At 32.6% G+C, this 26,335-nt stretch overlaps 1 protein-coding gene across 13 annotated transcripts in view; it reads left to right on the forward strand.

Annotated features, from left to right (window-relative positions):
* Nucleotides 1-284: 284 nt before the first annotated feature.
* The window catches only part of LOC106055091 (protein MTSS 1-like), a 38,738-nt gene continuing 12,687 nt past the window's right edge, over nucleotides 285-26,335 (forward strand). For 4 of the 13 annotated variants that reach the window (XM_013211215.2, XM_056034907.1, XM_056034910.1 and 1 more), the window contains exons 1-14: nucleotides 285-511; nucleotides 2,470-2,756; nucleotides 11,183-11,244; nucleotides 11,615-11,688; nucleotides 15,696-15,780; nucleotides 16,707-16,798; nucleotides 18,142-18,228; nucleotides 18,851-19,008; nucleotides 19,888-20,046; nucleotides 20,649-20,792; nucleotides 22,240-22,353; nucleotides 23,826-24,012; nucleotides 24,227-24,412; nucleotides 24,977-25,080. In XM_013211215.2, coding sequence (XP_013066669.2) covers nucleotides 2,676-2,756; nucleotides 11,183-11,244; nucleotides 11,615-11,688; nucleotides 15,696-15,780; nucleotides 16,707-16,798; nucleotides 18,142-18,228; nucleotides 18,851-19,008; nucleotides 19,888-20,046; nucleotides 20,649-20,792; nucleotides 22,240-22,353; nucleotides 23,826-24,012; nucleotides 24,227-24,412; nucleotides 24,977-25,080 — 1,533 coding nt within the window. In that variant the 5' untranslated portion in view covers nucleotides 285-511; nucleotides 2,470-2,675. Of the gene's footprint in view, nucleotides 512-778; nucleotides 939-1,469; nucleotides 1,763-2,469; nucleotides 2,757-11,182; nucleotides 11,245-11,614; nucleotides 11,689-15,695; nucleotides 15,781-16,706; nucleotides 16,799-18,141; nucleotides 18,229-18,850; nucleotides 19,009-19,887; nucleotides 20,047-20,648; nucleotides 20,793-22,239; nucleotides 22,354-23,825; nucleotides 24,013-24,226; nucleotides 24,413-24,976; nucleotides 25,081-26,335 lie in introns of those variants that run through there. The other 9 variants (XM_013211214.2, XM_013211216.2, XM_056034904.1 and 6 more) reach the window with 9 other exon arrangements.

Genomic DNA, 26,335 nt, shown 5'->3' on the forward strand with positions numbered 1-26,335 from the left:
GCTGTACAAACGGCCAAAAGTGACCTTGACACCGTTATTTTACAATGTCAGTAAACCCAATGTTTGCGGTATGGTTTGAAACTAGGACACGCAATGAAGATGCATGTGCTGTGCAACGAATCCATTTCTGTGTCAAACATTAAATCGACTATGGGAAATAAAGAATCTTTTTTTTTTCAAATACATCGAGATATCTGCCTCATTATTCGTCTCCATTTCCCCCGATTCTAATAGGTTAAAGGTGAACAGGAAATGCTTCGGCGCGGAGAGGAGGGGGGGGGACCCCTCTTAAAACGGGTCACGTGACCACGAGTAAAAACGAGTTCGGTGCTCCTCCATTTTCCGAGCAAAAATAATATGCACCAGTAAACAAATAGAGCCAGCACATTTACTAGTGGATTAGATCTTTTTCTAGCAGTGACCTAGGATATTCTATTCATAATCATGGGATTCTTTTATGGTTGGCTTATAGGACTAAACTTATTAGATGTCCAGTACAACAGCGAATAAGGTAAATCGAAATCACTTTAGTTTTTTTTTTCACCCTCGGTCTTTATAGACAAGTACCGACAGTGTGATGGGAGAGACTGTGTATGTGCCTTGTGTTGCCAATAAAGCAGTGGGGGAAAAAAAAGAGAGTTACACACACAATAAGGCAGGCAGTATCTGTGTTGGCATCAGCTTAACTGTAATACGTACCCCACCCCCCCTTTTTTTTCGGCTCCTGTCTCATTCATTGTTGTTAGAAGAATCTATAGTGGCAGAATGAGAATATGATCTCTAGATGTAATTAGATCTAGGAACTCGTGTCTTAATGCTAAGGTCTTTGTTGTGTAGGTCGGGAAAACATTTGCGTTCGTACACCGAAGGGATGGCCGAGTGTTAGTAATACTATGACTCTATGACGTATGAGAAAGTCTGGCATGTCGCTAAAAATAGTAAAAATATCTTTCTGTTTATTTTCTGGTAGTTAAAGACTTAACCATCTTAGTCTGTCTTAGATCTGGAAATAATCTAGATCTAAATAAATTATAATTTGAGATTGGCATGGTCATGGTGTTATAAACGTGACCATTGTCTAGTACTGTAGTACTAGTAGCGTAGGCCGGTAGGGTATGATGACTACCGTATGACTAAAATTACTAAATCTAGATTTGACTAGATTCTAGATCTACTAGAATGATTTAAAAGTTCAGTTGGAAGTTTCTAACATTTAATCATTGACATTTTTCGTCAAATTATTATGTCATAGATGATCTAGATCTAGAGTTTAGATTTGTGTCTCTATGCTTGTGTTTCTAATGTTTTTAGATATAGTTACAAATTTAGTTTTGACAAGTAATGCCATTTAAATGTCACACAATTAACTTGAATCCTTTTAGAAGTATTTCCTTGACAATTAAAAATTGCTGTGACTTGACACTCTACATTTTGTTACATAAATAAAAAGTTTCTTTTTTTAAAACCAGGTAGTGAGGAGTGGTTTATTTACAGGCAGCACAGAGCCTAGGCGTCTAATTTTATAAATAGCTTAGTGATAGGAGTGGAAATAAGCTTACATTTTCTCTCTTGACACAAGAATGCTTCTTGGTTTATAGTTTAAGAGTCATTTGGGTGTGTTAAAGTGTGTAGGACTGTTGTTTCCTTTGAAAAAAAAAATTTCCATTAGTCTTTGAAGTTTAGACTAAGATTCTACTTGTTACTTGTAGCTGTGTTTATTTAAGGAAAGTCACCATTGACACCAGTGTTAGTGTTTAAACTTGTAAGATTGTTAGAGATTTATATTATTCATTGTATCTAGATAATATTTATGTATATTATAATATATAAAAAATTTGATACATGTAACAGTTTAGTGGAAAGAAAAAATATTGATCTATTTATTTTTTTATTGCACTTTGAATCCAGACTAAAGAAAATAAACATTAATATTTAGATAGAAATTATACTTTTATAACTTGTGGTCAATTTTTTAAAATAATTTGATTTTAATTAAAAATGATAGAGGTAAAGTGACTCAGCAAAAATAATTTAGATTCTAAAATAAATCTTAAGTTATAAATTATTTTAAATATATTCCTTCAAATGAAAAGATGTGTTTGATTTTTACATTGTGAATTTTTTTTAACATTGTTAGAAATATAAAGATGAAAACATTTTTGTTGTATATTTTGCTAAGACAAACTCATACAAGGATATCTTTTTCTTTACATATATATATATATATATTTATTAACACAGTGATTTGTGTAGGACACCATTATATTATATATATTATTTTTTAAAGAAACTTTTGTTATCAGTTAAAAATTAAGGTAGCTATTTAACAAGCAAGCACCGTTTGTGGAAAAAAACACTTTTGAGTTAATTCAACTTTTAAAAAAGTAAATATTCTTTGAACTTTTAATTGCCATATTTAGTCTTTTTTTTTTTAAATTAAAAAATATTATTATTATTCTTTTCCTACAGGCTTTTTATTCAAAGCTACATCATTGTCTCAAGCTATGGTAACAAGCTCTAGAATGTTTTCTGCTGATATACTGTGGCCTGTTTTATCCTCATCGTTGTCCTAGTTTTGTCAAGTGGATTATTTCAAAAAGTAGTTTCCGAACGTGGACCTGGATTAATTGTGTTGTTATAAATTCTTACTTGGATATAAGTGATACATACTAAACATGGAGGATACCAAATCCAATCCAGAAAAGGATGTTGGGATACTTGGTGGACTCTTTCAAACAGTTGTTAATGATTTACGAGTAAGTAATTGTTTTTTTATACACACACATTCTACTGGCATACAAATTAAAACATTATGTTTGTATGTTATGTAAATATCCATTCATGAAATGCAAATGATAAATATCAGATAAAATTTCAGATTTAACTTTAATTGTCATTAATATTTTTATTACAACATTGGGCAACAACAGAATTAAAACCTGTGAGAAATATTTGACTTTTACAAAAACTTTACAGCAGTGTTTCCTAAACTGTGTTCCGTGGCCTGAATAGGAATAATTAGCTAGTAGGCCACCACACTAAGAATTCAAGCAAAGTGTTCTACTAAATGGCTGCCTGGTTGTGTGGTTTGCATGCTGGACTGTCGTTCCAACTTATCAATGGTCCCGGGTTCAAACTCTGCCCGCTACCAACCCCAGTTGTCCTGCGGGAGGTTTGGAAGTAGATTATCTTCAACTTTGAAGAAACATCCAAAACATGTTTGCTTTGTAAAACATTTTACAAACAATACTTAGAATGTGCAAACTGTTCTGTTAAAAAGTTTGGGAAACACTGTTTTACGAAATTAAATAAAAAAATGTTATTAAAGTTTCTGTTTCAAATCAGCATTTTATATGAATTTGATCAAATTTAAAATGGGTGGTCAAATGATCTTAGAATTCTTTGGATGTGGATGTTAACTATAAATGCTATACTTGATAACCATAAACAACGCCAACACTATAACGCCAGATTCATGAGTCAATTTTTTTACACGCTGTGTTAACACAATGACACACAACATTCCAACATTCACTCCCTCAACAGGTTTTGAGCTCTACATAACCATGGTAGTGCACTATCAGGCTTTTATTCAGAAAGTTTTGAATTCATTCCGTTTTCACAGCTTAATTAAAGAAATACTATACTAAGGCAGCTTGTGTTAGTTCTAGTCAAACAAAACTATCCTCAAGTTTTTATCTATAGAAACCCTAGATGGAATGCTAGTTTATTTTTTTAATACTAATTGATAAGATTTACTATGGTTTTAATATATATAACGATAATTGTTAATGGAGGTAAAATGAACCTGTAGAGCTAAGAAGGTAAGGCAAGAATGTAGAGCTATACATCATTGGAAGTGATGTTGGAATCTAGCCAATCACATGATTCCTTTTTTGTTTTCTACTTTTTGTTTTGTATTTATAGTTAATTCAAGTCTGGATGTTGTTGTTTTTTTTTTTCTAATTTAACCCAGAACATTTATTTGACATCATGTATGTACAATGTTATTTATATTTGTATCATTTCTTGTAACAGCAATGGATTGCAGTACACTGCATATTAACTAAGACAATTCTAGTACTAGATTATACCTTTTTTTTTTACTTTTCTCATGTTTTATGCTGCCTTTATATTATTTTGAAAATAATTATCAGTAATGTTCCCACTGATTTTGAGCCACTCTGTAGAGTGACCAGAAACAATGCAAAGCTCCTTTTCATTCAAGCAAAGGATTTCTGCCAGTGATGAGGGAATCTCGTTTAATCACAACCATTACAGGTTCCCATCTCCTTTAGTCTCACCCAGTCGATTTGCTGAAAGGAGACCAGAAGCTTTTATCCTCTTCATGTTCCTACTCGTAAACAGCCTCTGACCACGAGAGACTCGACACAGGGGATGTGACTCCTGTGAACAACAGTGTGCCAGGCTTGATATGGGTGGTTAGCAAACATTCTAACACTTACCTGTATATATCATATTATATTTGGAACTGCTCATGGAAGGCTATGTTAGATTTCCTTGTTAACTAGAAAGGATTCATTACTTATTAAGGACATTTCTGTCAGGACACCATACTGCAATTGAGGAGGCAGGAATCTTGCTTGTGGCTCCCATTCTGGTATACAAATATACGTGTATTTCTTAAACAACATCCCAGACCATACATTTATTTATGATTAATAACATAAACAACTAATATATTTTTTTTTTTGACATTGAAATGAAAAGCTTGGTTATTTTACAAGAAATTGTGAGAATATTGCAGTTAACCTTTAACCTTATAATTTTCACCTAATTGTTGTTTGTGCTGATTGTGTAATGCCCATGGATGTACAGGCTTATTTACAAATCATGCTTTTAACTTGTGGATATTAATTAGTTTCACTTAAATATGACTGGACACGTTTTAAGTTCATTAGTGCTGGCCAGTTAGAATTATGAATACAATTTTATCCATATCTCTGTATAAGTATATAAATATATGATCATTATGTTAATGTGTAATAACATAGAGATAGAACATAGAAGACTCCATTTTTGAACAAAGAAATAAATTGGTCAAATATGGAACTGTGTAGATGCATAAATTGTAAAAAACTTACATTTGATTCAAATCCTGTCCCACAAGTCCCATTTTTAATTTCTTTCTCATTTTGATCTACGACAGGGGTTCTCAACCTGTGGGTCACGATCCCCTTGGGGGGTCGATTGACGATTTGCCAGGGGTCACCAAAGACCATTGAAAAGATGGATTGTTATTGTCTTTTCTTCTATGTGTGTGTGTGTGCAGGGGGGGGTCGCGGCTAAGTGGGGGATTGTAAAAAGGGGTCGCCGAGCATAAAAGGTTGAGAACCGCTGATCTACGATTAAAGATTCATGATCATTCATTGTTACATATCATGTTTGTCTCATCTTTGTCATCATATTTACAATGTTTTTAGATCTGTGTTCAGTCCATTCATAATTTGGACATTTTGAAAGTTCAAAAAGATAAAATTATATAGCTTTTATTTAACTTAATATTGATAGGGGAGGTACTGTGGCTGCAGGATAAAGCGCATGGTTTCCAAACTGGGGGTCCTATGTTTGAATCCTGGTAAAGACTGCAATTTTTCATTTCAGGATCTTTGGTTGCCCCTGAGTCCACCCAGCTCCTAATGGGTACCTGACATTAGGTTGGTCGTTGTGCTGGCCACATGACACCTTTGTTAATTGTAAGCCTCAGAAACAGATGACCTTTACATCATCTGCCCTATAGATCGCAAGGTTCATAGTGCACAAATGAACAGAGGTTCATCATGCACCAATGAACTGAGGATTCATTATGCACCAATGAACTCAACCTTTGAGGATTCATTATGCACTCTGTACAGAGTTTCTAGGGGCCAATAGATAGTCTCCAAATTTAGTGTTGTTTTTTTTTACAAAAGTGATGGATCATCGTCAGATGTAAATCTTTTTTTTTTTCCCAATGCAACATTTAGTTTAGGAAAGACACGATGTAGACATTTGGACTGGTTGGTGATGTGAAACATCAATTGGACAAAATATCTGAAGTTCATTAATTCAAGGAGTGTAGTAACTTAAATGTAGAAATCCAATCTAGGCTTCAATTTTTTAAGTGGCATGATATACATGCATCCACACAACTCAAATGATGGCTTCAGTTCTATTAGGAAAAATCTGTCTCATTCTTTTCTCTTTCACCATTAGCCAAAGAAACGAGAGAAATGTACTCCCATCTCATAAACTTTTAGATAGATAGTTAAGTAGATAGTTTATTAAAAGAAGCTAATAAATACTTGTCTTTCAAATTAACAAAATAATTAGCTTTAGCATACAATATGTATCTAAAGAGATAGCAAGATGGAATGGATTATTATTAAGAGTATTTTATAATTTATCTTGACCTTTACTATTGAATCTACCATACTTGAGATCCCTCTAGTAGGTAAATAAAATGTCTCTCTTCAGCATTCAGCTTGGACTCTATCCAAACTACCCTGCTGGTTTCACTAGTCACTCAGCTTAATTACATTTAATAAGTATTGTATATATGTTATGCGATAGCCTGTGAAGTTTTCCCCCCATTCCCTCCCCTTTCCAGCTGATTGATGTGCCAGTTGGGGAGGTGGTGGTGAAGAAGCAGATTGTATACTATGTATCTATCTTTATTTTCCCTTTTTTTTTTCTACTTCTGTTTCAATTAAATAGACCTACTTGTTTTCTAGATATGTCAGGAATTAAATGGTTGGCTGAACTCTAGATATTTGGTAGATAATATTTAAATGTCAGTCACAAATGGAGTGTACGTTGTTTACTATCAACTTGTTCTTGCTCTAAGTCTGAACAACTGATCTTTTTATAAATAAATATGTAGATTATTATTGGTTTATAGAAGTATTTCCCAAACTTCTGTTCCATGGGACCATAGTGTTGAGCAAGGCCTAATTAGATGTTCCACAAACTACTGGAATAATTAACTAGTAGGCCATCACATGAATTAATCTCTCTAAAAATAAACTAAGCTTAAATATTCAGAATTTGTTCCATTAAGGAATAAGTTTGGGAAACTTATCTTATAAATATGATACAGACGTTACTTCAAAAAAAAAAAAAGATGATTACACGTCATACGCATCATGCATTTAGTCATGCATATTAACTAATGACCGAAATTCTGCTAAGTCACTGGTTTTCCTGGCTGGCTTAGGCAACCCATTCCATGCTCCAATAGCACTAGGGAAGAAGGAGCATTTGTACACATTTGTCCTAGCTGATGGAAGGAAGAATGTGCCTTTATCTTTATAAACACTGGTTTATAGTAACCAAAAAAAAAATATTTTAAAACACAATTTTTGTGTGTGCATACTGTTAAGATAAAAGGGCATAGACTATGCCTTTTGTTTTTATAATTTAGTAGGTATCCCTTCAGCAACCTTTGTTAGATGTACATATGTTCAAGCTTGTTTTATTCATTTTAAAATTAGCAAAAGTTATATTTTTTATTTACTCTTTGATGAGTTTATTAAATATAATTTTATAGAAAATCTTTATTATTCTTGAGGAAATGTGTCTTTCATGTGTGTATTACACACTACAATACATTATAACAAAAGCAAATCCAGTATATTTATTCATACCATAGTTTCACTGAAAAAATACACATGTGAACCAGGTACAAGTATGTAAGAAATTATTAGCAGTAAAAACATTTTACATATATTGAAAAACTATTCAAATGGCAAATAAATTTAATTGCTGATTGACAAAAAAATGTGTTTTTTTTTAGATAACTTGATTACAAGAATTGTCTTTACACACACAGACATACATGCACACAGTTGTCAATCTCAGGAACTTGTACTATGACCCTAAATCAACAGTGACTGCTTGTGAGCCTAACTGGCAGCTTTTAATTCTGGCTCCTCCACAAGGCAGGCCAGGGAGAAGAAAGATGAACCAGCTTCATGATCAATAAATTAAATGCAATGCATTTATTGGCTCTCTCAATGCCAATCTCCCAGGGTGAAGAATAGTTCAGATTTTCTACTTGAACAAATAATTCAGGCTTGTGGGCAGATTTTTTTTTTTAGAATTGTATGTATTAATTTCAATCAATAGCAGAGTTTTTAAATATGCACACATAAATATATATTAATATATGAGTGTTTCTCCAGTACTGGTATCAAAAAGTGTCACATTAGGCCAAAAAATTAAAGAGGAAGTTTTTGGTTTCATTTTAAGTGTATTCACTTCTTCACCCATTGTACTTAAAGAATTTATCAATAGAAAATGAATTGGAATATGTACATTTCCTCAGCAGTGCTGGCAAAAGGGGGTACCCACTATTGCATTTCAGGTGCATCACCGGGACACCATTGATGATTAAAGTACAACTAACTGTTAATTTGTTTGCTTTCTTAGCATAATTTGAATGTTACTATTGTATTAAGCTGCTAGATAGAGAAATTGAAGTTTTTGAGCACTTATGTTATGTTTGCGCTCATATAGGCTATTATTAGCTGCAATATCTCAATAATTCAAGCATTTATTACAACATGACTATTATATCACAAGATGTTGCAGGTGCTACAATGGGACACCAATATGAAATATATAGTTTTTTTTTTGTTAATACATGCTGAAATACAATTTTTTTAAAGTTTGTAAATACATTACCAATTATTCTTTTATCAATGATCCACAAAATAGTTTTCTATAACCTCAAATGAATGTACTAGGCCTTTGTGTGTGTGTGTTCAACAATCCTATAAAAATATATTAGACATAACTGCCTCAAACATGACCTAATCATAGACTAAAAGGTGCAGCTTTATGACTTTCAATGCACCAAGAACAAGATCCAAAACTAGATTTACATATAAATTGAAATATAGAGTAGATTTAAATCTACACAAGACCTATATCTAGATCAAGACTTGTTCAGTGTCCCGTGAAGCACCACAAACAATGATAAAACAATAAGGTTTGCATTAACTTAGATTAAAAAATAGTATTCTATGTATTCTAGACCAAACTTGAGAATAATAAGCTTAATTCTTATTATAATTCAAAACTTATGTGAGAAAACTACTTATATCTAGATCTCTGAGATTTTCTGGTATGATTTAACATGCAGTGTTTCAGGTGCTACAGTGAAAAAATGCGGGACACCATGTCTATTAATGTCTCCTGTTAATTACTTTGTAGCCTTTTCCCAAGAAAATGGAGCTAATTGTGTACTAAGCAGTATGACATTAATAACTTTGTTTAAAAAAAATATTGTTCTTTTTGTCAAGCGCATTTGAGGCGCTTCACCTGGGACACCAAGACCTATTATACTAAAATTATATTATATAACTTTTTTTCAGTTTTAAAGAAAAATTACACTTTGTAAATTAATCATGATGCTTTTAGTAACAGAAACACAATCCTATACTTTGCTTAGAATTGATAAAGGTTTAAAATTTCAAGTTTAGTGGGACATCATGTGATGCACCTGTGACGCATTTTTTACGGCGACATCTATTAATACCAAAGTAAATATAAAATAAAAAGATATAGATAATGCAATAACATTATAGTGTTAACCTATTTCAACAAAAATGTCTGTTCAATAATCCTTGCTTTTAGTAGAATATTACTTCAACCTAAGCCAGGTATTCTGTGTTACATCAGAAGATGCCATTTTGTGCACTATTTCACACATTTTTTACAATTTTAAAATTCCACTATGCACTTTCAAGCTCAAAATATCACAAGTTATAGATAAACCATTTCTAAGTGAAATGGAAAGAAAATTGTGACATTTTAATAAGAAGTTTTTGAGTTATAGACTTTTTAGTGAGCCAATACCTATTTGTCACCAGTATTGTATTATAATAGATATGCTATAGCCACAAACAGAACATTATATTTTGATATTTTCTTTCCCCTAATTATTGTTATTTTATTTGATAAAATTTTTTTGTTTTTGAAGATTGGAATCTAGATTAACTCTTTCAGTACGAATTATTTTGATCGAAAAAATTCAGTTTTCCGGGACGAACACAAATTTTCAAGGGGGGTACAGTTACTAAAACAACTCTAACTTTTTTATTTTATTGAATAATCAAAAATATTTGATTTTATTTTAAAGGAAAATGAATGGGCTACAAAAGTAAAGTAAATCAAATAATGAGGAGTGTGCCTTTATTTTTGTGTCTTTCTGAGTATTTTATTAAATTTTGTTTTTGTATTTGAAGATTATGGTTCAGTGTTTTATGTATAATTGCTACCTTACTTTTAAGTCTTATATCCTGAAGGCTTTCTAAATTTACTATCATAAAAAAAAAACCAATCAGTTCCACATCCGGTAAATTAAAACAAAAGAGAGAAATAAAAAGTTTAACATAAAAAAGATAGTGAAATAAATATTATAAACCAAGTTACTCGCTGAGAGTTACACAGCACTGAAAGAGTTACAAACGCTTTTCTTTTTTTAAGACTGTAGGTAGGGTTGAAGGACATGGATGCCAATCAACCTATTTAGTTCAACTTTGAGTTTTAGTTTTTGAAAATTCATGAAGCAGGGATCAAAATAGTCATGTGTGTTTCAAAATACCTTAATATTTCACTGTATTTCTAACTGTTTTAGAACCTGTCCAAAATTATATCTAGTTCAAAAGAAACTATTCGGCAAGTTATTAGGTTAAGTAGACTAGCCTACGTAAGTTGTATTTAGGCCTATCATCAGAGTGTGTCCTGCTGAGGTTTATCTTTTCTCTACTCATATCCAGAGACATACATATCTTGCACTTTTCTTGTCAGCAGTGACACACATATGTAAGATAACTATAAATAAACTATCTCTGTAAGATAGCACCCCTCCAGAACTTGACCTCATAAAAAACCTGTGTGTATACTATTTCCTTTTAGAATCAGCCACTTGTATACATCAGAGTTCTGAATCTTTTTTTTTTTTTCAACACATATTTGGGTACACCACTTTCTATAAATGGTTTGTTTGCACAACCTGTTTGAAACTCTTAACTCTTTTTGGTTTGACTACTCCATTCAGAAAATCTTTATCTTAAAAAAAACAACATTGATTTGTCAATTTTAAAAAAGTTATTAAATTAAAAAAAAAAATTACTTGCATATTTCTAATTCAAATATTTTGTTTATTTTATTGCAGGGCAGCTCTCCAATTTGGGAAGATTTTACCTATAAATCTATCAAACTTCATTCATCTTTAAAGTAAGATGGAATTATGGTCATCAAATTATTTGTTAATTTAATATAAAAAAATATTTTTTACAAAAACTGACTTTTCCCTAATAACGCCCATTATACAGAATGTTATCAATGAATACAGAAGAATGAGTCAAATGAAATGTAGATACATCCTTAACTTATAAATGACTGATCTTCCTTCAAAAAATGATATATATATATAGTTTAAGCCATGTGTTAATAGTCCATGTTAAATAAAGATACAAACTTTATAATGTCATGTGTTAACAATAGTCCATGTTAAATAAAGATAAAAACATTATAATGTCATTGGTTTTCTTGTTGGCTGATTTTAAGGTTAACAATAAAATTATTTGTTGATTGTTTTCTCTAGAACAACTGTGGTGACTATCGGTGCCTTCCTAGAAGCATTTCAGAAAGTAGCAGATATGGCTACCAATTCGAAAGGTAATTTTTTAAATTCCAATATTTTTTAATACTAATTTTGTTTTGTTTCCTGACTATTTCAGTGTAATACAACTTTTTAAATATCAAAGCAAATGTTTGAAATCTTTACCATTCCTTCTGTTTTGAGCTGCAGCAAAGTATTGTGCATGTATGCTTAAAGTTTGATCTTATGATGTTGCAATTTATTTTGTAAATGATTTTGAAAGCTAGTAATTGATAAAGAATGATTTTTGTTAAGTTTGATAAATAAAATGTGTACATTCTTTTTTTGTCCCAACTCAGTGTCTCATCATTTCACTACAAATTCAGTGGCATATAATACCAGCAGTTATACTGAATCTACTCCTATTTTTTGCTGTTACAGGCTTAATATAATTCTGAAAATGAAAAATCTTTGAAAGCATTGGTTTCTTTATTGAAGTCCCTTTGTCAGAAGCTGTTAAGGCTTTTTACAGGCTATAGATCATTCGTGTCACAGTTTTCCATTTGTAATTTAAATTGTTACAAAAGGGGCTTCTTGACTGCAGACCAGTGATTCATGAATGAATCTTCTATTGTTATTTCAATAGTGTGTAAAGTTGTCTACATTATAGTGTTCACATGCAAAATTTGTGCATTGTTCCAGAGTTCATATGCGACTTCATAGTAAGCTGCGCTTAAAACCGTGAGTCATCCCTTTTGCACCGGAACAATAGGGTTGATGCTGGATGAAATCAACAGTAATCTTTTGCTTAATTAGCTGGTTCCTGGCCAACGGCCAATTAGTTAGTGTCAATTGTCTATCTGCTCTAATACAGATGTATGCTAAATGTCACCAAGTGGTGGGCTTATTGTCTCCCCTACTTCATGAATAGTACAAAATAAAAGTCTAATTTCCTGCCGCACTTTTATTGTTGGAGTAATATATTATGCCCCCCCCCTCCCACAAATCAGGGTTACAATAACAATGTCTGGCACTATTTTTTTTTTTTTTTTTTTAACAGATGTTCTCCATTGAAATAGGTTATATGATACACCATTACTATCAAGTCCATTGCAGCTTAGGGCTAATTTTTTTGTGCGCATTAATTTTTCAATGTACTGCTGTTGCTACATTGTTACTGCATACATCTCAATACTGAATAGTTTAGTAGCCATTTAATATTGATCTAATTGTGAGATCAACAACAAAACAATATCAGACAGATAATTGACTTAGATTCATCCAAGTATTTTCAAATGGTCATAACCAACATCTCTTGACTAAAAGTTTAATTTTTTACTTAACCCCCCCCCCCCCCAAAAAAAAGTGGATATATATATATATATATATATATATTATTTCCAATAGTACATAATGATTCTCTAGCTAGCCATGTCTGTGACAATATGCTGAATATATATCAAATATATAAAGCACAAAGTAAGGTGTATGTATGTGTGTCTCGCATAGAAATCAAAACAGTTTGACCAATCTTGATAAAACTTGATATACAAATGTTTCTTATGTCATGGCAGAAACATCCTTAATCTGGGGGGCCCTAAAATTAAAGAGTAAAACATTTTGACATATCGGATTAACACAGCCCACAGCCTGTGGGTCATATTCGGCTCTGAATATTTTCTGAGGAAGTTTTGTGCATTCACTTTTATTCTCATGTAAAAACAATTTGAGGCTCTTATAAAAGCATTTGTACATCTGGTGATGTGTTAGTCATTTGTTTAAAGAGAGATGAAAGTGACTAGTGCTCTCTCTACTGACACAAGCTTTTGACAGTCAAGTGTTTGTAAGGCGGGTCCAGGGAAGAGTTTCCTGAATGTACAAACTAAAAACATTTCAAACAAACTAAAAACATTTCAAATGTTCATATCTTTCATTCTTCTTAAGAATTGTAAATAAAAATATTAACTCATGGTTAGATCATATAAACACTCTCAAACCTGACTACTGTCATTAGTGTTTATATAATATATATATTCCCAACACAACTACAGTGCTATGAGCCTAAGTCTTTATGCAGTTTGTAGGCACAACATCCCTTACTAAACAGTATGTCACTATGACATGTCACCATCGGTCAAAATGCTGTAGAAGGAAATGTGTTTCTTGTTGTGCTACTGGCATAAAAAATATTGCATAGATAATAATATCATCCGGCCAGACAAAACTTTTCTTCTTAATGAGTTCTCCTCCTGTAACCATGGTAATTGGGGCAGCATTGTTGAGCATTTTACAACCTCAAGTCTCAGTGTGCTGCTGTCTCTAGAAATCTGTCAAGGACATGCTAATTCCTTATGTGGTCCAAGAATTTTTCTTGACTAAAACAATAAATTAGCAGATGCTATTGTTTATGCTACTCTAGATAAACCATTCTAAGATCTATATTTGTTCTATGAAGTTATTGCTTCTTGTTGGTACCTGAGCCTTCTTTCTAGTGGCTGGCTTGGAGGACATTCATTTTTGTAGTTTTTGTTAAAGAGTTTGACGTGCACACACAAAGGCTAAGCTGTTGGACAGATATCACCATCAACGCAGACTGTTTTATGAGTGCTGCTGTATTGTTGTTTCTAAGTGCAGCGGCTGCCTCAAGTGTGCTCTATAATCAACTTGACTTTTTACTCTTGAATGCTTATGTAATAATGAAATGGCTTTGCTCTAGACTTGAGCCAAGGTTTAAACCTAAAGGTCAATGATGATATATAAACATAAAAAACTATTCAGAGTTGAGTTTCTTGGCTGCATTACAGACCATGTACTATTACATTAATATGATCCATAAAAGCCATGAATGGATTGTAAACATGTGAACTCTGGTCAACATTAAAATGAATGTAGATACAAGATGAGACACGCAATATGTTAGAATGCTGCTTTTATCTTTCTAGTATTATTCTTTTCCAGTTCTCATTGTTGATATAATGTTTGAACGTTCTCAAGTCTAAATCTCAAACACAGAGGTGAATACAATAGCTCTGTTGGAGAAATGTCATTTAACCAGAGCTATATATACGTAGTTACATTTTTTCTACTAGATCCATTCAGCTTGGAATGTCTTTGAATGTGCCTTTCTTTAAACATTGTGGTGAAATGGTGAAATAAGAGATCTGCATAGCTAGGGACACAGAGCTGATGGGTGGAAGTTGAAGAGGCCTGGTGGGATTGGTAGTTCTGGGTACTTAGATGTTATTGGCTCCACATACATCTGATGGGTTGGTTACCTGACATTAGTTGGACTTATAACTTGACATTACCTGCCCCATGCAGTTGAGGTCTGCTATGGATTTCCTTTAAAATGTTCTGTTCTTGTTTGTATGACAAGTTAGGGCCTATAAAACATTCATTGTACTGTTCTAATCTGTATATATATATTATATATAAAATATTATTTTTCTGGTGGGGGTTTGACTTTTCTTGTGTTTGCAAGTTGTGAAAACAAAAATTAACAAGCAAAATATAACAAAAAAATCCATAAGCTTAATTAAAGGAGAAGAACTCTATCCTTAAAACTATATCTACCAATAGTGTACAAGTTATTTCCCTTATTCAATATCAAACAAAAAATTAATTACCAATAATTAATTGACTAATTTAGTATTTTTGTTTATTGATTCATGTTTTGTTAGGTACAATAAATAATTGATTAAAAATCAACTTGATCTGAGAATGCGTGAGGGAGAAATAGCGTTAACAATTATTTAAGGGGACTAAACCCAACAAATTTAGCTATATATGTGTGTGAATACTGAAGTATTAGTTTCCTTTGTTTGCTATTAAACAAAATAATTAATTACCGGTAATTAATTGTCTAATTGATTAATTTTTTTATTGATTCAAGTCTTGTCTGTGTCAATGAATAATAGTACGAAATTTCATCTTGATCTGAGAATGGGTGTGAGAGAAATAATGTGTACACACTTTTTACCAGACAAACTGACTGAGTTGATATAAACTTTGTAAAAAGATGAAGATGAGAACCAATTCTTTTTATTGTAAGTAACATTTTGCTTGCATGTCTCTTCATTTCTAGGTGCAACAAGAGAAATAGGCTCAGCTCTGACACGTCTGTGTATGCGACATAGAAGCTTAGAATCACATTTGAAGCTTTTGACAAAGTAAATATGTTTTATTCATTTATCTAACAGTGGATATAATACTGCACATACATTTTATAAGAAGGTTGCACTTTGTCTATCAGTTATATTGAGAATGGGGATGTTTTAGTCTTCAAATTGGGATGGACTGTGTTTAGTGATAGATCTTATGGGAGACAAGACTTTTATAAGTTTACCACCATTTGTGTCAGCTGCCACTTTGACCATTAACGAATGATGAAGTGCAGTCTGAAAATATCTTGCAAGGTTCAAAGGTCATTCAAGTGCCCACCTCCCTCCCCGTCAGCCCCCTCAGATGGATGAATGTGATAGTGTGACAAAAGTAAATGTATTGTAGTGTGAGCCTGTGTGACCTAGTTATGTTTCAAGACTTCCTGTCTATGACACACTAGCTGCCTTCTCATTCTTTTGGAGGACAATTATTTTTACTTAGTTTTTAAAACCTATTGTAAGGCATAAATAAGAATGTTGGGAAACAAGGAAATAAATTTTTTTAAATGTCTCTATGTAGAAGTAATTTATGTAAATAGTACTTCTTGATTAATTGAAGCTAAAGTGAACCAAGAAAGCCAAGCACACGCAGGGAGATAATTACCTAATATTATTCTTTCTAGTTTGCTTGGATTGTCTTTCCTAAATGCTCAAACTGAAGTGTCTTATGAGCAATTAATTTTAACACCTGCCACTCCCCCTTTTTTTTTTCTTTATTAAATCTCTACTGCCATTTTGTTTTCTCCCCAAATATCATGACATTTATGATGTTGTTTATTGCTGTCTTAGTACAAAATTGAAGATAAATTTTTTTTCATGCTGATTGGATGTATATAGTATCTTATTAATTGCTATCTTTATATAGTTTTCAATGAATGTATTGGTATTATATGTTTCTATCTCTCCCCCCCCCCCCTTTTCACTTCACCAATCAGTTCAATCCTTGATAACCTTGTTGCACCTTTACAAGAAAAGCTTGAGGACTGGAAGAAAGCTGTAGCGCAGCTAGATAAAGATCACTCTAAAGGTTTGTACTGAGAATGAAACCTTTGGTTTACACCTGGGTATAAATGATAGGTTTTGGGTTTTTTTTTTATTCCTCATGTAATAATTGTGTTTCTGTGAAAACTGGCGCACAAAGAGTAGAGGACAAGAGAACAACACTGGGAGAAGTGTCAGAGAAAACAAAAGCAAGGCCAGTGACACTAAAGTCGGCTGGAATAACTCCCCAGTGAGCAGCTGAAAATTCCGGACTCACATAGGTCTCACCAGCCACATGAGGAAGCACAAAACCACAGTGCAAAAGCCCCATGCCTGCGGATGACAATAGTGGTCATAATCAAACCACAATGGACAAAATATATTTTTTTTTTTCTAAGTGAAAATCATTTTAATACTCAAGTTGTAACCTATATAGATTTGAGCATCCCTTTTGTATTTACTGAGTAAAGGAAGAGAACTCTGGAAAAATGAAATGGCTTGGCATGACCTAAAATTTTCCAAAAATGAAATCAAATCATCATTATGATGATAAAATATTTGCCAGCTGTAGCTGTGAGGTAGAGAAGTTTCAAAAGAGTCCAGGAGGTTGATGGATGAATTCAAACAGTGAAGAAGACAGTTTAATAAACAAGTGCAGATAATAATCTTAATTCAATGAAGTAGAGCAGTTGTCTTCTCTCATCTTCTCGTGTATGTAACGTTAAATAGGATTTGCATGTAGAGCAGCTTTTGGTCCACCTGAGAAAAGAGCTTTTAATATAAGTGGTGTATGTTTAACTTCTTAGCTTATATATTAAAGATGTTACTTCAAAACAAGAAAAAAAATAATTTTAAATGTACTTTTTAAACCTCCATTATTAAACTTAAAATGTAATAAAATAATTTACATAATTTTGTGATCAATTCGGGTTTCAAAGCCATAACACCATTAGCTGCTAGAAGCATTTTTTTTATTCAGCCACCTAGAAAAGTATACTTTTGTGATTATTTATTGGTATGTTCATTATATGGACATCTAGATCTACCACTAGACCTAAAGTTCTGATTTTAGAACTCTTAAGATCTAGTCAACTTCTAGATCTAGAATCTAGATGAAATCTATATATTAGATTTATGTAAAAATATAAGCAGTGCTTATAAACTTTAATAAAACTGAAGCCACTTTAAATTTACTGACTTTCTTATCAACTACAATAAAAAATCTTATAGTTTTCTGCAAACAGTTGCTTTACAAATGTTAGAAAAAAAAAAAACCAGTACTGCTTATGTCTTTTGTTTTTCATATTGACAGTTGTTTTAAAATGTATGGGTTTAGGATAGAAGACTAAAGTGCAAGGAAATGTAACACATGAAGCTCTTCTTTTTCAGAATACAAAAAAGCTAAACAAGAGATCAAGAAGAGTGCATCAGATACAATGAGACTGCAAAAGAAAGTCAAGAAAAGTGCAAGTCATGGTAAACATTTGTCCACACTTTTCAAAAAAATAGTTATTCTTTTGAAAAAAAAAAAAAAATTGTTTGTATAAAAGTGTGTAGATTTCAAAGTTTTTTTGTCTCTAAATCTAGTCTTTGATCTCTTTGTACATAAAGCCCTCTATAAATAATTAGGACCTAGTTGCTAAATATTTTTCATTTACATCAAGTCTTTTGCAACAGTTATAAGGAGTCGGAAGAAATGCCTAGAGCTACTAATGTTGTTATTTGGTTTCATTGTATTCTATTCCTCACATTCACCTATCCCTTAGTCTGTTGGACCATTGGGGCACCACAGAAGATTTTTCAACCATCTTTCTCTATTCCTCTCTGTCTTTTGCCTTGGATAGAGCCTCTTTCAATGGCAGGCCTGTGCATTTTTTAATGTTGTCTTCTCATCACTTTCTCTGTTCTCCTGCTACTGTTCCCTGAAGGAAGGTCTTTGTGAGCTCCAAAGACCTATTAATATGGCCATAGAGTTTTAGTTTGCGTTTTGTTTTACAATAGTTAGCAGGTCATTGTGGGGTCCAATCACTGTAGTAGCAAAGCCAATCAGATGTATATGTATTTTTAGGAATTAAAAAACTGACTTTTGTTTGTTTAGGTAAGTCTGACATGCAACACAAACTAGAGAGTGCCATGATGGAAGTGAATACCAAGTACCATCAGTTGGAGGAGACAGAGAAGAACTCTGTCAGAGCTGCGCTTATTGAGGAAAGATCTCGATTTTGTTTGTTCATCACATGCCTGAAACCATTTGTTGTAAGTTAAAACACAGCCAGCTTTAGAACACATATTTTTTTTCAAACAACTTTTGTAGTTACTTTAAAAATTACTTTTCCCTCCAGTGTTATGTTAGTTAAAAACTTGCCTAAATGGAGTGTTTAAAAATTACTTTTCCCTCCAGTGTTATGTTAGTTAAAAACTTGCCTAAATGGAGTGTTTAAAAATTACTTTTCCCTCCAGTGTTATGTTAGTTAAAAACTTGCCTAAATGGAGTGTTTAAAAATTACTTTTCCCTCCAGTGTTATGTTAGTTAAAAACTTGCCTAAATGGAGTGTTTCCAGAGAATGCTGAAACAATGCAATGTTGCCTACTTTACCAAGATGCCCAAATACTGGCCCCAAAACAACCCTTTAGAACAGTGTTTCCCAAACTTTTTCCTTAACAGAACACTAAGCACATTCTGAGTGTTTAGCGTAACACTTTGCTTTATTTGTTTTAGAGAGATTAAACCACTACTTAATTATTCCAGTAGTTTGTGGAACACCTATTCAGGCACAGCAATTAACAAACACTGGTTTAGAAAATAAACTGATTGCAGAACTGCCAGATATGGAAACCACAGATATACGACTGGTTATTAGGACCGTCCATCTTCAGTTTGAGAATAGAGACGATATTAAAACTGTACATTTAATTCAAATGTATTAAAATGAACGTTTTCCTCTTGCAATGAAAATACTTACTTATGCCAGAATACAAAGAGATTCTTTTATTTTCTTTCCAAAAACATAAATCACTGTAATTCTAAACCATCTGATAACAACAGGTAATTAATTCTTTCCCCTTCCTTTGCTTTCTTATGTTTCTTGGGAGCTCTGTACAACTTGGCATATTCCATTCATAACTTTGTTCCAGGATCACGAGCTCAAACTCCTGACAGAGATCAGCCACATCTCTGAAATCATGGAGAGTTTGTGCATGCAGGCTAGTGAGCCGTCAGTTCTTCCTCCTTCTAGCGAGCAAGTTATCCTAGATCTAAAGGGCGTCGACACGGCCTCTTGGAATTTAAATCAGGTATAGCAATCTCTGACCTTGTTTTCAGGCTAGAGATAGAATTGTATACATGTGCAAATATCTAGTTTTCTTTAAGAATATTCAATCTCTAGTTAATACATTAGGATTTTATTTATATTCACATTTGTCTTTAGATAATCAGAAATAATTTTGTTCAGAAAATTTCTACACAATATTATAAGATTTACACTTTTCAGCCTTTTCAAATTGATAAAGCTAAATATGTTTAACATTAATTTAAATAAATATTCAGAATTTCAATTTGATCAACATTTGTTCCAAATGATTTATTAACTATGTATTTTTCCTTTTGGTCTTTTGGGTATATTGTATATGTGTTCTCTAATAATGGGAAGTGATTATCTTTCTGAGCAGTATTTATCATTACCTATGATATCATATCACTCTAAAATATATAACCTTAGTCTAGTATTTACAATATCTAACACAGTCTATTAATTTTAAACTTATAATCATCTTGAAGATCAATAATTTTCAATATTTTTTTTAAAGTGCACTAGCCTGTAAAAATAATATTAATAGTTGACTTGACGGTTGTGTCATGAGTCTAATATTATAAACTCTCCCGGCTATCCAATCAGCAGCCGTCCCCACCTAGCTCCCCCTCCTCTCTGGGCTCTCGAAAATCCAGTATGTGTAGCATCAACAGCATCAACTCCAGTTCCAGTGGCTCGTCCAAGTCTCATTCACCCAGCCACACCCTGCACAAGCGCACTGCTTCACAGGTACTGGGCTCATAACTGTTTTCACTTGCAACCCTCTAATTTGTCATTTTGTGTTTGTTTGTTTCGTTTCACCATAAAGCCAATCTACTTTTTTTATTTCCTGACATGACTGTTTTCTTTTTCCTCTATTGCCCTAGTTTAGTTTTTTTTTTGGTTTTGTTTTAAAAATTATTATATAATAATCTCGTAATGAATCCAGATTTCTACAAAATGGTTGGATGTCTTTTTACACTCCAGTCCTTTTGCTTAAATGTTCTATAGCAAATATAATCATGTGTTATTTGTTCTTCTACAATTCTTTTAAAGCTATCTGAACTAATATTAGTGAACTAATATTAGCATAATTTGATTGAAATGATCACAAACGTATTTTTAAAAATGTTTTCTCGGTAGCAAAAAAAAAAATGAAATTAGAAGAAAACATTACTAGTTTAGTCTGTTATTATTGCATGTTTTTAGAATGTCTGCTTTTGTTGATTTACATTTTTAGACGAATGTTTTTTTTTATGATAGAATGACATCTTTCATGTATTCAGTCAGAGAGCATTCTCATCCTCTAGTCATTCCCACATCCTACATTCAGACTATTTATAAAAGTGCCTTCACATCTGTGTGTTCTGGTCTTGTGCTTTGCATGAAATAGATACAACAATCTCTGCCGCAGCACTCACTCATTACAGTGTATCATTTCTTGGCTTGTGTCATCACTGACCTGCAAAATGATTTGTCTTGTCACTTGAAATTATTGGCTTCATTAATCACTTCTTAATTACATTTTTTTTTTTAATTTAGCTTTGAAAAAAAAAATTCTCTTAAAAAAAGTGAAATAATGTTCTACATATATTTGGAAATTAGAAATTATATTTCTTTCTTTTTTTTTGTCACTTCTCTGAAAGCCAAATTAATCTATAAACAGCATAGCATTTTTATTTTTAACAAAACAAATGGCTACATCTGCCACTTTTAACATGTGGGCATTAAGAAAAATCTTTTGTTTACAGTAGCTTTAAATGTTTGTTTATTTTCACTCAATTATTCAACAAAATTGTTTACAAATCTGTGGTGCAAGAAATGAGTTTAACTAATGTTGTAGTGTAATCAGATGTTTAAAAATGATAAAGAGTTTGAAGATATTTATTATGTAGAAGTTGACACTATTCAAAAATAAAACTTTGTTTGAATAAAAATGTTATCCTCATAGTTTGTTATTTAAATAAGAAAATCAGTTTATGTAAGTTAAATGATATGCATTTAAACATTTATAATATTTAGACCTGTATATATTCACCTTTATTATTCTGGACTTAAAAAGTTATCAATTTTATCAATCAAAAAAATATTTTAAAAAATCATTTCATTACTAACGTCTGTGTAAGTGTCCTACCTGTGTGTACCTTTTGTTATTGTCCTCAACATTCATGGTTACATACCCTCCCACACCACACAGCCCCCTCCTGGAGCAATCCGCTTGACCAGTGTCAGTTCCCAGGACTCAGGCTTCACCTCCCAGGATACACTGTTCCTGCGTCCTGTTACTCCGCAGTCACTCAGCCTGTACCAGGTAGGAGGAGCTTTTTATAGAGAGGCCCAAGGCTGCCGAAATAATCATTATCACACAAAAAGTAGTTTTTACAACTGTATTTTCACATTTGAAGATCTCTTTTACACTTCTATGTAGTTAGTCTCTGCCACAGCTGATAGAATGACACTTTAACTCAATGGTTTCACATAAAGTAGAGTTTGTTCAGCTCACAGTAACCCTATTTCATTCCATTTGTCACCAAAATATCACAGTTGTGTACAAGTTTTTTGTTTTTTTTGTCACCAACATCATTATTTTATATTTTAAAAACTTTTGGCTTATTCTGTAATATTTTTTTTTTCATTTATTTCACTGAAAACTCTATAGCTTTTAAAAATGTTTAAATAACTTCATGACTTTAAAAGTCTATAATTTTTTTCTTGTAATGTATAACTAATTTTCATGTATTAAAAAAAAGAGAGAAATTTATCATTATTCTTAAAATGTAAATAAATAAAATAAAGAAATTGTCTAAAGGCAAATGCCAACATTTAAACAAAAAAAGTTTTATCAACAAAATGTTTTCTTAAAGCCAACAGAAAATATTGTTACGTAAATGATGCTCAAGGGAAAGATTAGGCAGAGTTCTTTGGTATTATTTTTATTTTGCAATCTCCATATGAATTTTTAATAATGTTTGTATATATTGTTGGATGCAGCTTCGAATGCAGCTAATTTTGTTAATTGGCAAAGTTTATTTCTATGGATTCTTTGAATGTTTTCTTCATATTCTATTTTTAGAGTCTCTTGAAATACATTCAATTAAAATCATCTTTGATTAGCATACGTGCTCACCTATTTTAGGGTGAAGCTCTGTGAATTATAAGACTTTTAGGTTTAGTTAAAATAGTGCAAAAATTAATGCTTCCATTAGGAAACCACAATAGAAATGCTTTTATGACCTATACACTTTTTAATGCTGAATTCATTTCCTGAAAATGGCTCAGTAAATTAATTTTTTTTAAACATTAGCAGGATACAAGTAGGCCTATTTGTATTGTTCAAATTAAAGACTAATCTCACAGATTTTATAATAAGAATTTAATAAAGATTGCTGATGCTTATTAGAAGCCTACTAATGAATAACATTGGCATAACAGCATTCATCACTAGGAGTGTGACTTGTTGGCTCCTAATACTTTTGTATCTCACTGAATGGAGTGGTGCTTTGGTCAAGAGCTGTGCTGGAATAACATTGAATAATATTAAGAAACTGATTAACAAAATGACTTAAGTTGTACTCTATTGATTGTTTGAATTTTAGTTGGCAACGCTTCATTGCCACAAGACTTCAAAATAATGAATACTGCTTTTTTTGTAATAAATAAAAATGTAGGCCAAACTATGAATAATAATTGTTTTATATATCTTTTGAACAATTTTAGTACTATTTACTTTATCGTACCAATTCTGCCAAGTAATTATGTCAACAATTCAAATCTTGTTCATAGGCTTCATCAGGACATGATCATGAGCTTGAAGGAGATTGTGACTCCACACCAACGACTCCTTCTGACAATACCCCTAGTGCCAGCTCAACATGGAACAACTGGCCCAATCTGCCAGGTGGTCCGAAGATTGAATCTTCCAGACCACATACCATTAGCACAGCTTATGAAAAGGGGCACAGTAGACCAGGTAGGTCTAAGCATTTTCTTGCTTAATCTTATGGGTTTGCCGAAAGTTGTCATGATAAAATGTTGCTATCATTTTTCTCTTCTGGCTATTTCACTTCCCCTTCCTTGCTTTCATCTCATTGGAACATATGGCATGCTAACTATCGAATTCAGACAGATATATAAATCATAGTTCTGAAAGCAAAAAATTCACATGAAACTTTTACTTTTGTCAGCACTGAAACCAGAAATGTTTGACCCGCCTCAAGAAGATATTGAAATGAGACCCAAGATGAACAGGTCCACAAGCCAGAATGCTCAGAAAAGACCATCTGCGACAATCAGCAAGCTGCAGCCAGTTCTTCCCCCTCATTGTCCCAAACCAAAGGGTATCTTTGTGGCACCACCTGTGTTGCCTCCAGGTAGGATCAATTCAGTAGCAGCTTTAGTACCTTTTTGTTTTTCAGGAATAGAGAGAGATTATTCAATGATATATATTGCTCTATTATTGGTTGATTGTCTAAAGAGTTATGTACAATAGTATTGTCTAAATAGTTATGTACAGTAGTATTGTCTAAAGAGTTATGTACAGTAGTATTGTCTAAAGAGTTATGTACAGTAGTATCTTAAAATGTATTAATTACTCAATGATAATGAAGATCCATTGAGTGTGATGTGTGGCTATGAGGCTTAAACCCCTAGACATTGGGGCATGGACTACCTTAAGTGGGCCCGATCAAAGTTTTACTAAGCACCTTCTCCCAGGTACCCCTATTCCACCCACTGGTCCACAAAACAGATAAGACCATAGAGCAGTGAGCATGCTATAAGCATGAAAGTTGTGCATTTAAAAAAAAGAAATTTAAAAAAAACCTGCCTAGAAGCTGAACAAAAATATTGCTCCCATTGCCTGATCCTTTTTCCTGCCAACTTCAAACTTGAAAAAGTGCTAGGCTTCAGTCTCCTGGGTAATGTTTGTTTTTCAGGTGTTCAACACATTTATGCCAATATGTCTGAGTTGTCAGAACCCCAGGCTGAGTTGTCTCCTGATGATGCAGAACCCACCACCCCTACAAGTGTGACAGCCCCGGTAAAACTTTTGTCTTCTTTCATGTAACAATAGTGAAAACAAGTGTTCTGTATTTGAATGTTTGCTAGTTATGCTAATCTAATCAATCTGCCCTCTAAAACTGGGAATATTTTTTAAAAAATTAAAATTGCTCCAGCTAGTAATAAAATGTTTGGCTAGAAAATGAATTGTAAGCCTAAATCTTTATTTTTATCTGCACAGTTTAAGAGGCACATTGATGTATAATTACTAAACTGTATTCGTTTTTATAATGTCATGAGCCAATTGGTTGTAGAAGTTGGTTGAAAAAAAAAGGCTAAACTTTACTTATATACTCCCACTCCCCTAAACATGTTTTGTTTCAATATATTTAACCAATGGAGATAGATAGATGGGGCTTTTTTTTTTTGTGATTTAAAAAAAAAATTTGGAACACTTCAGATGAATAGAGTAAATTGTCCTTTTCCCCAAACCAAGAAGTCCTAAGTGTGTGTGTATTCCACCAGACTGTTGTTGTGTCTCTCACTACAGTGTTGTTTGCAAACACCTGCTGTCATTCTCTCTATTTTTTTCTTTTTTTTTTTTGGTATGATCTCCACCAGGGGCCAGCAAACTTTTGGCATCACTTTAGGGCTGGAAGATCTCATTTTACAAGTTGTGGTCTTACACTCCCAACTTTTAATTTTTAAAATTTAGTTTTCATACTTCAGAACATTTTACAAATGTCCAGGGGAGGTGGTGGTGTCCATAAGTTGCTGGCTCCTGGTTCACACACACATGTAAACATCAACAAAAGATGCATGTGAAAATTGATCATTTTGTCATCTCTTCAATGTTTTGTGATTCAAAATAGCATGAGGCAATAAGAGTTCAAATGAAAAAAAAAATTGTCATTCGATTTAGTTTTCTTCTTAGGTAATCATCGACTAAAAGATCTTACAGATATTTAATAATTTTCTGTTAATAGAATATTTGGATTATTGCCCCTCTGACAATAACTATTACAAAATATTTATTCTGTACTATCCTTGCATTGGCTGCATTGTACAAATAATACGTAAACATGATTTACAGACAGTTGGATAAATTACCTTTTTTTTGTTTTTAGTGCACCGTCCTGCTCTAAGTGGTTACAAAAAATACTTTCTGTGCATCACCAAACTTTGAAATTGAATCCTTCACATCTTCATCACCACAGAAATCATCACACATACACACACCCATTGATCTTGTCATTGAATGGACTGAAAGTTATTCTACTTATAGAAGCGCCACT

Source organism: Biomphalaria glabrata, chromosome 7, assembly GCF_947242115.1.
Source record: "Biomphalaria glabrata chromosome 7, xgBioGlab47.1, whole genome shotgun sequence".
Taxonomy (NCBI): domain Eukaryota; kingdom Metazoa; phylum Mollusca; class Gastropoda; family Planorbidae; genus Biomphalaria; species Biomphalaria glabrata.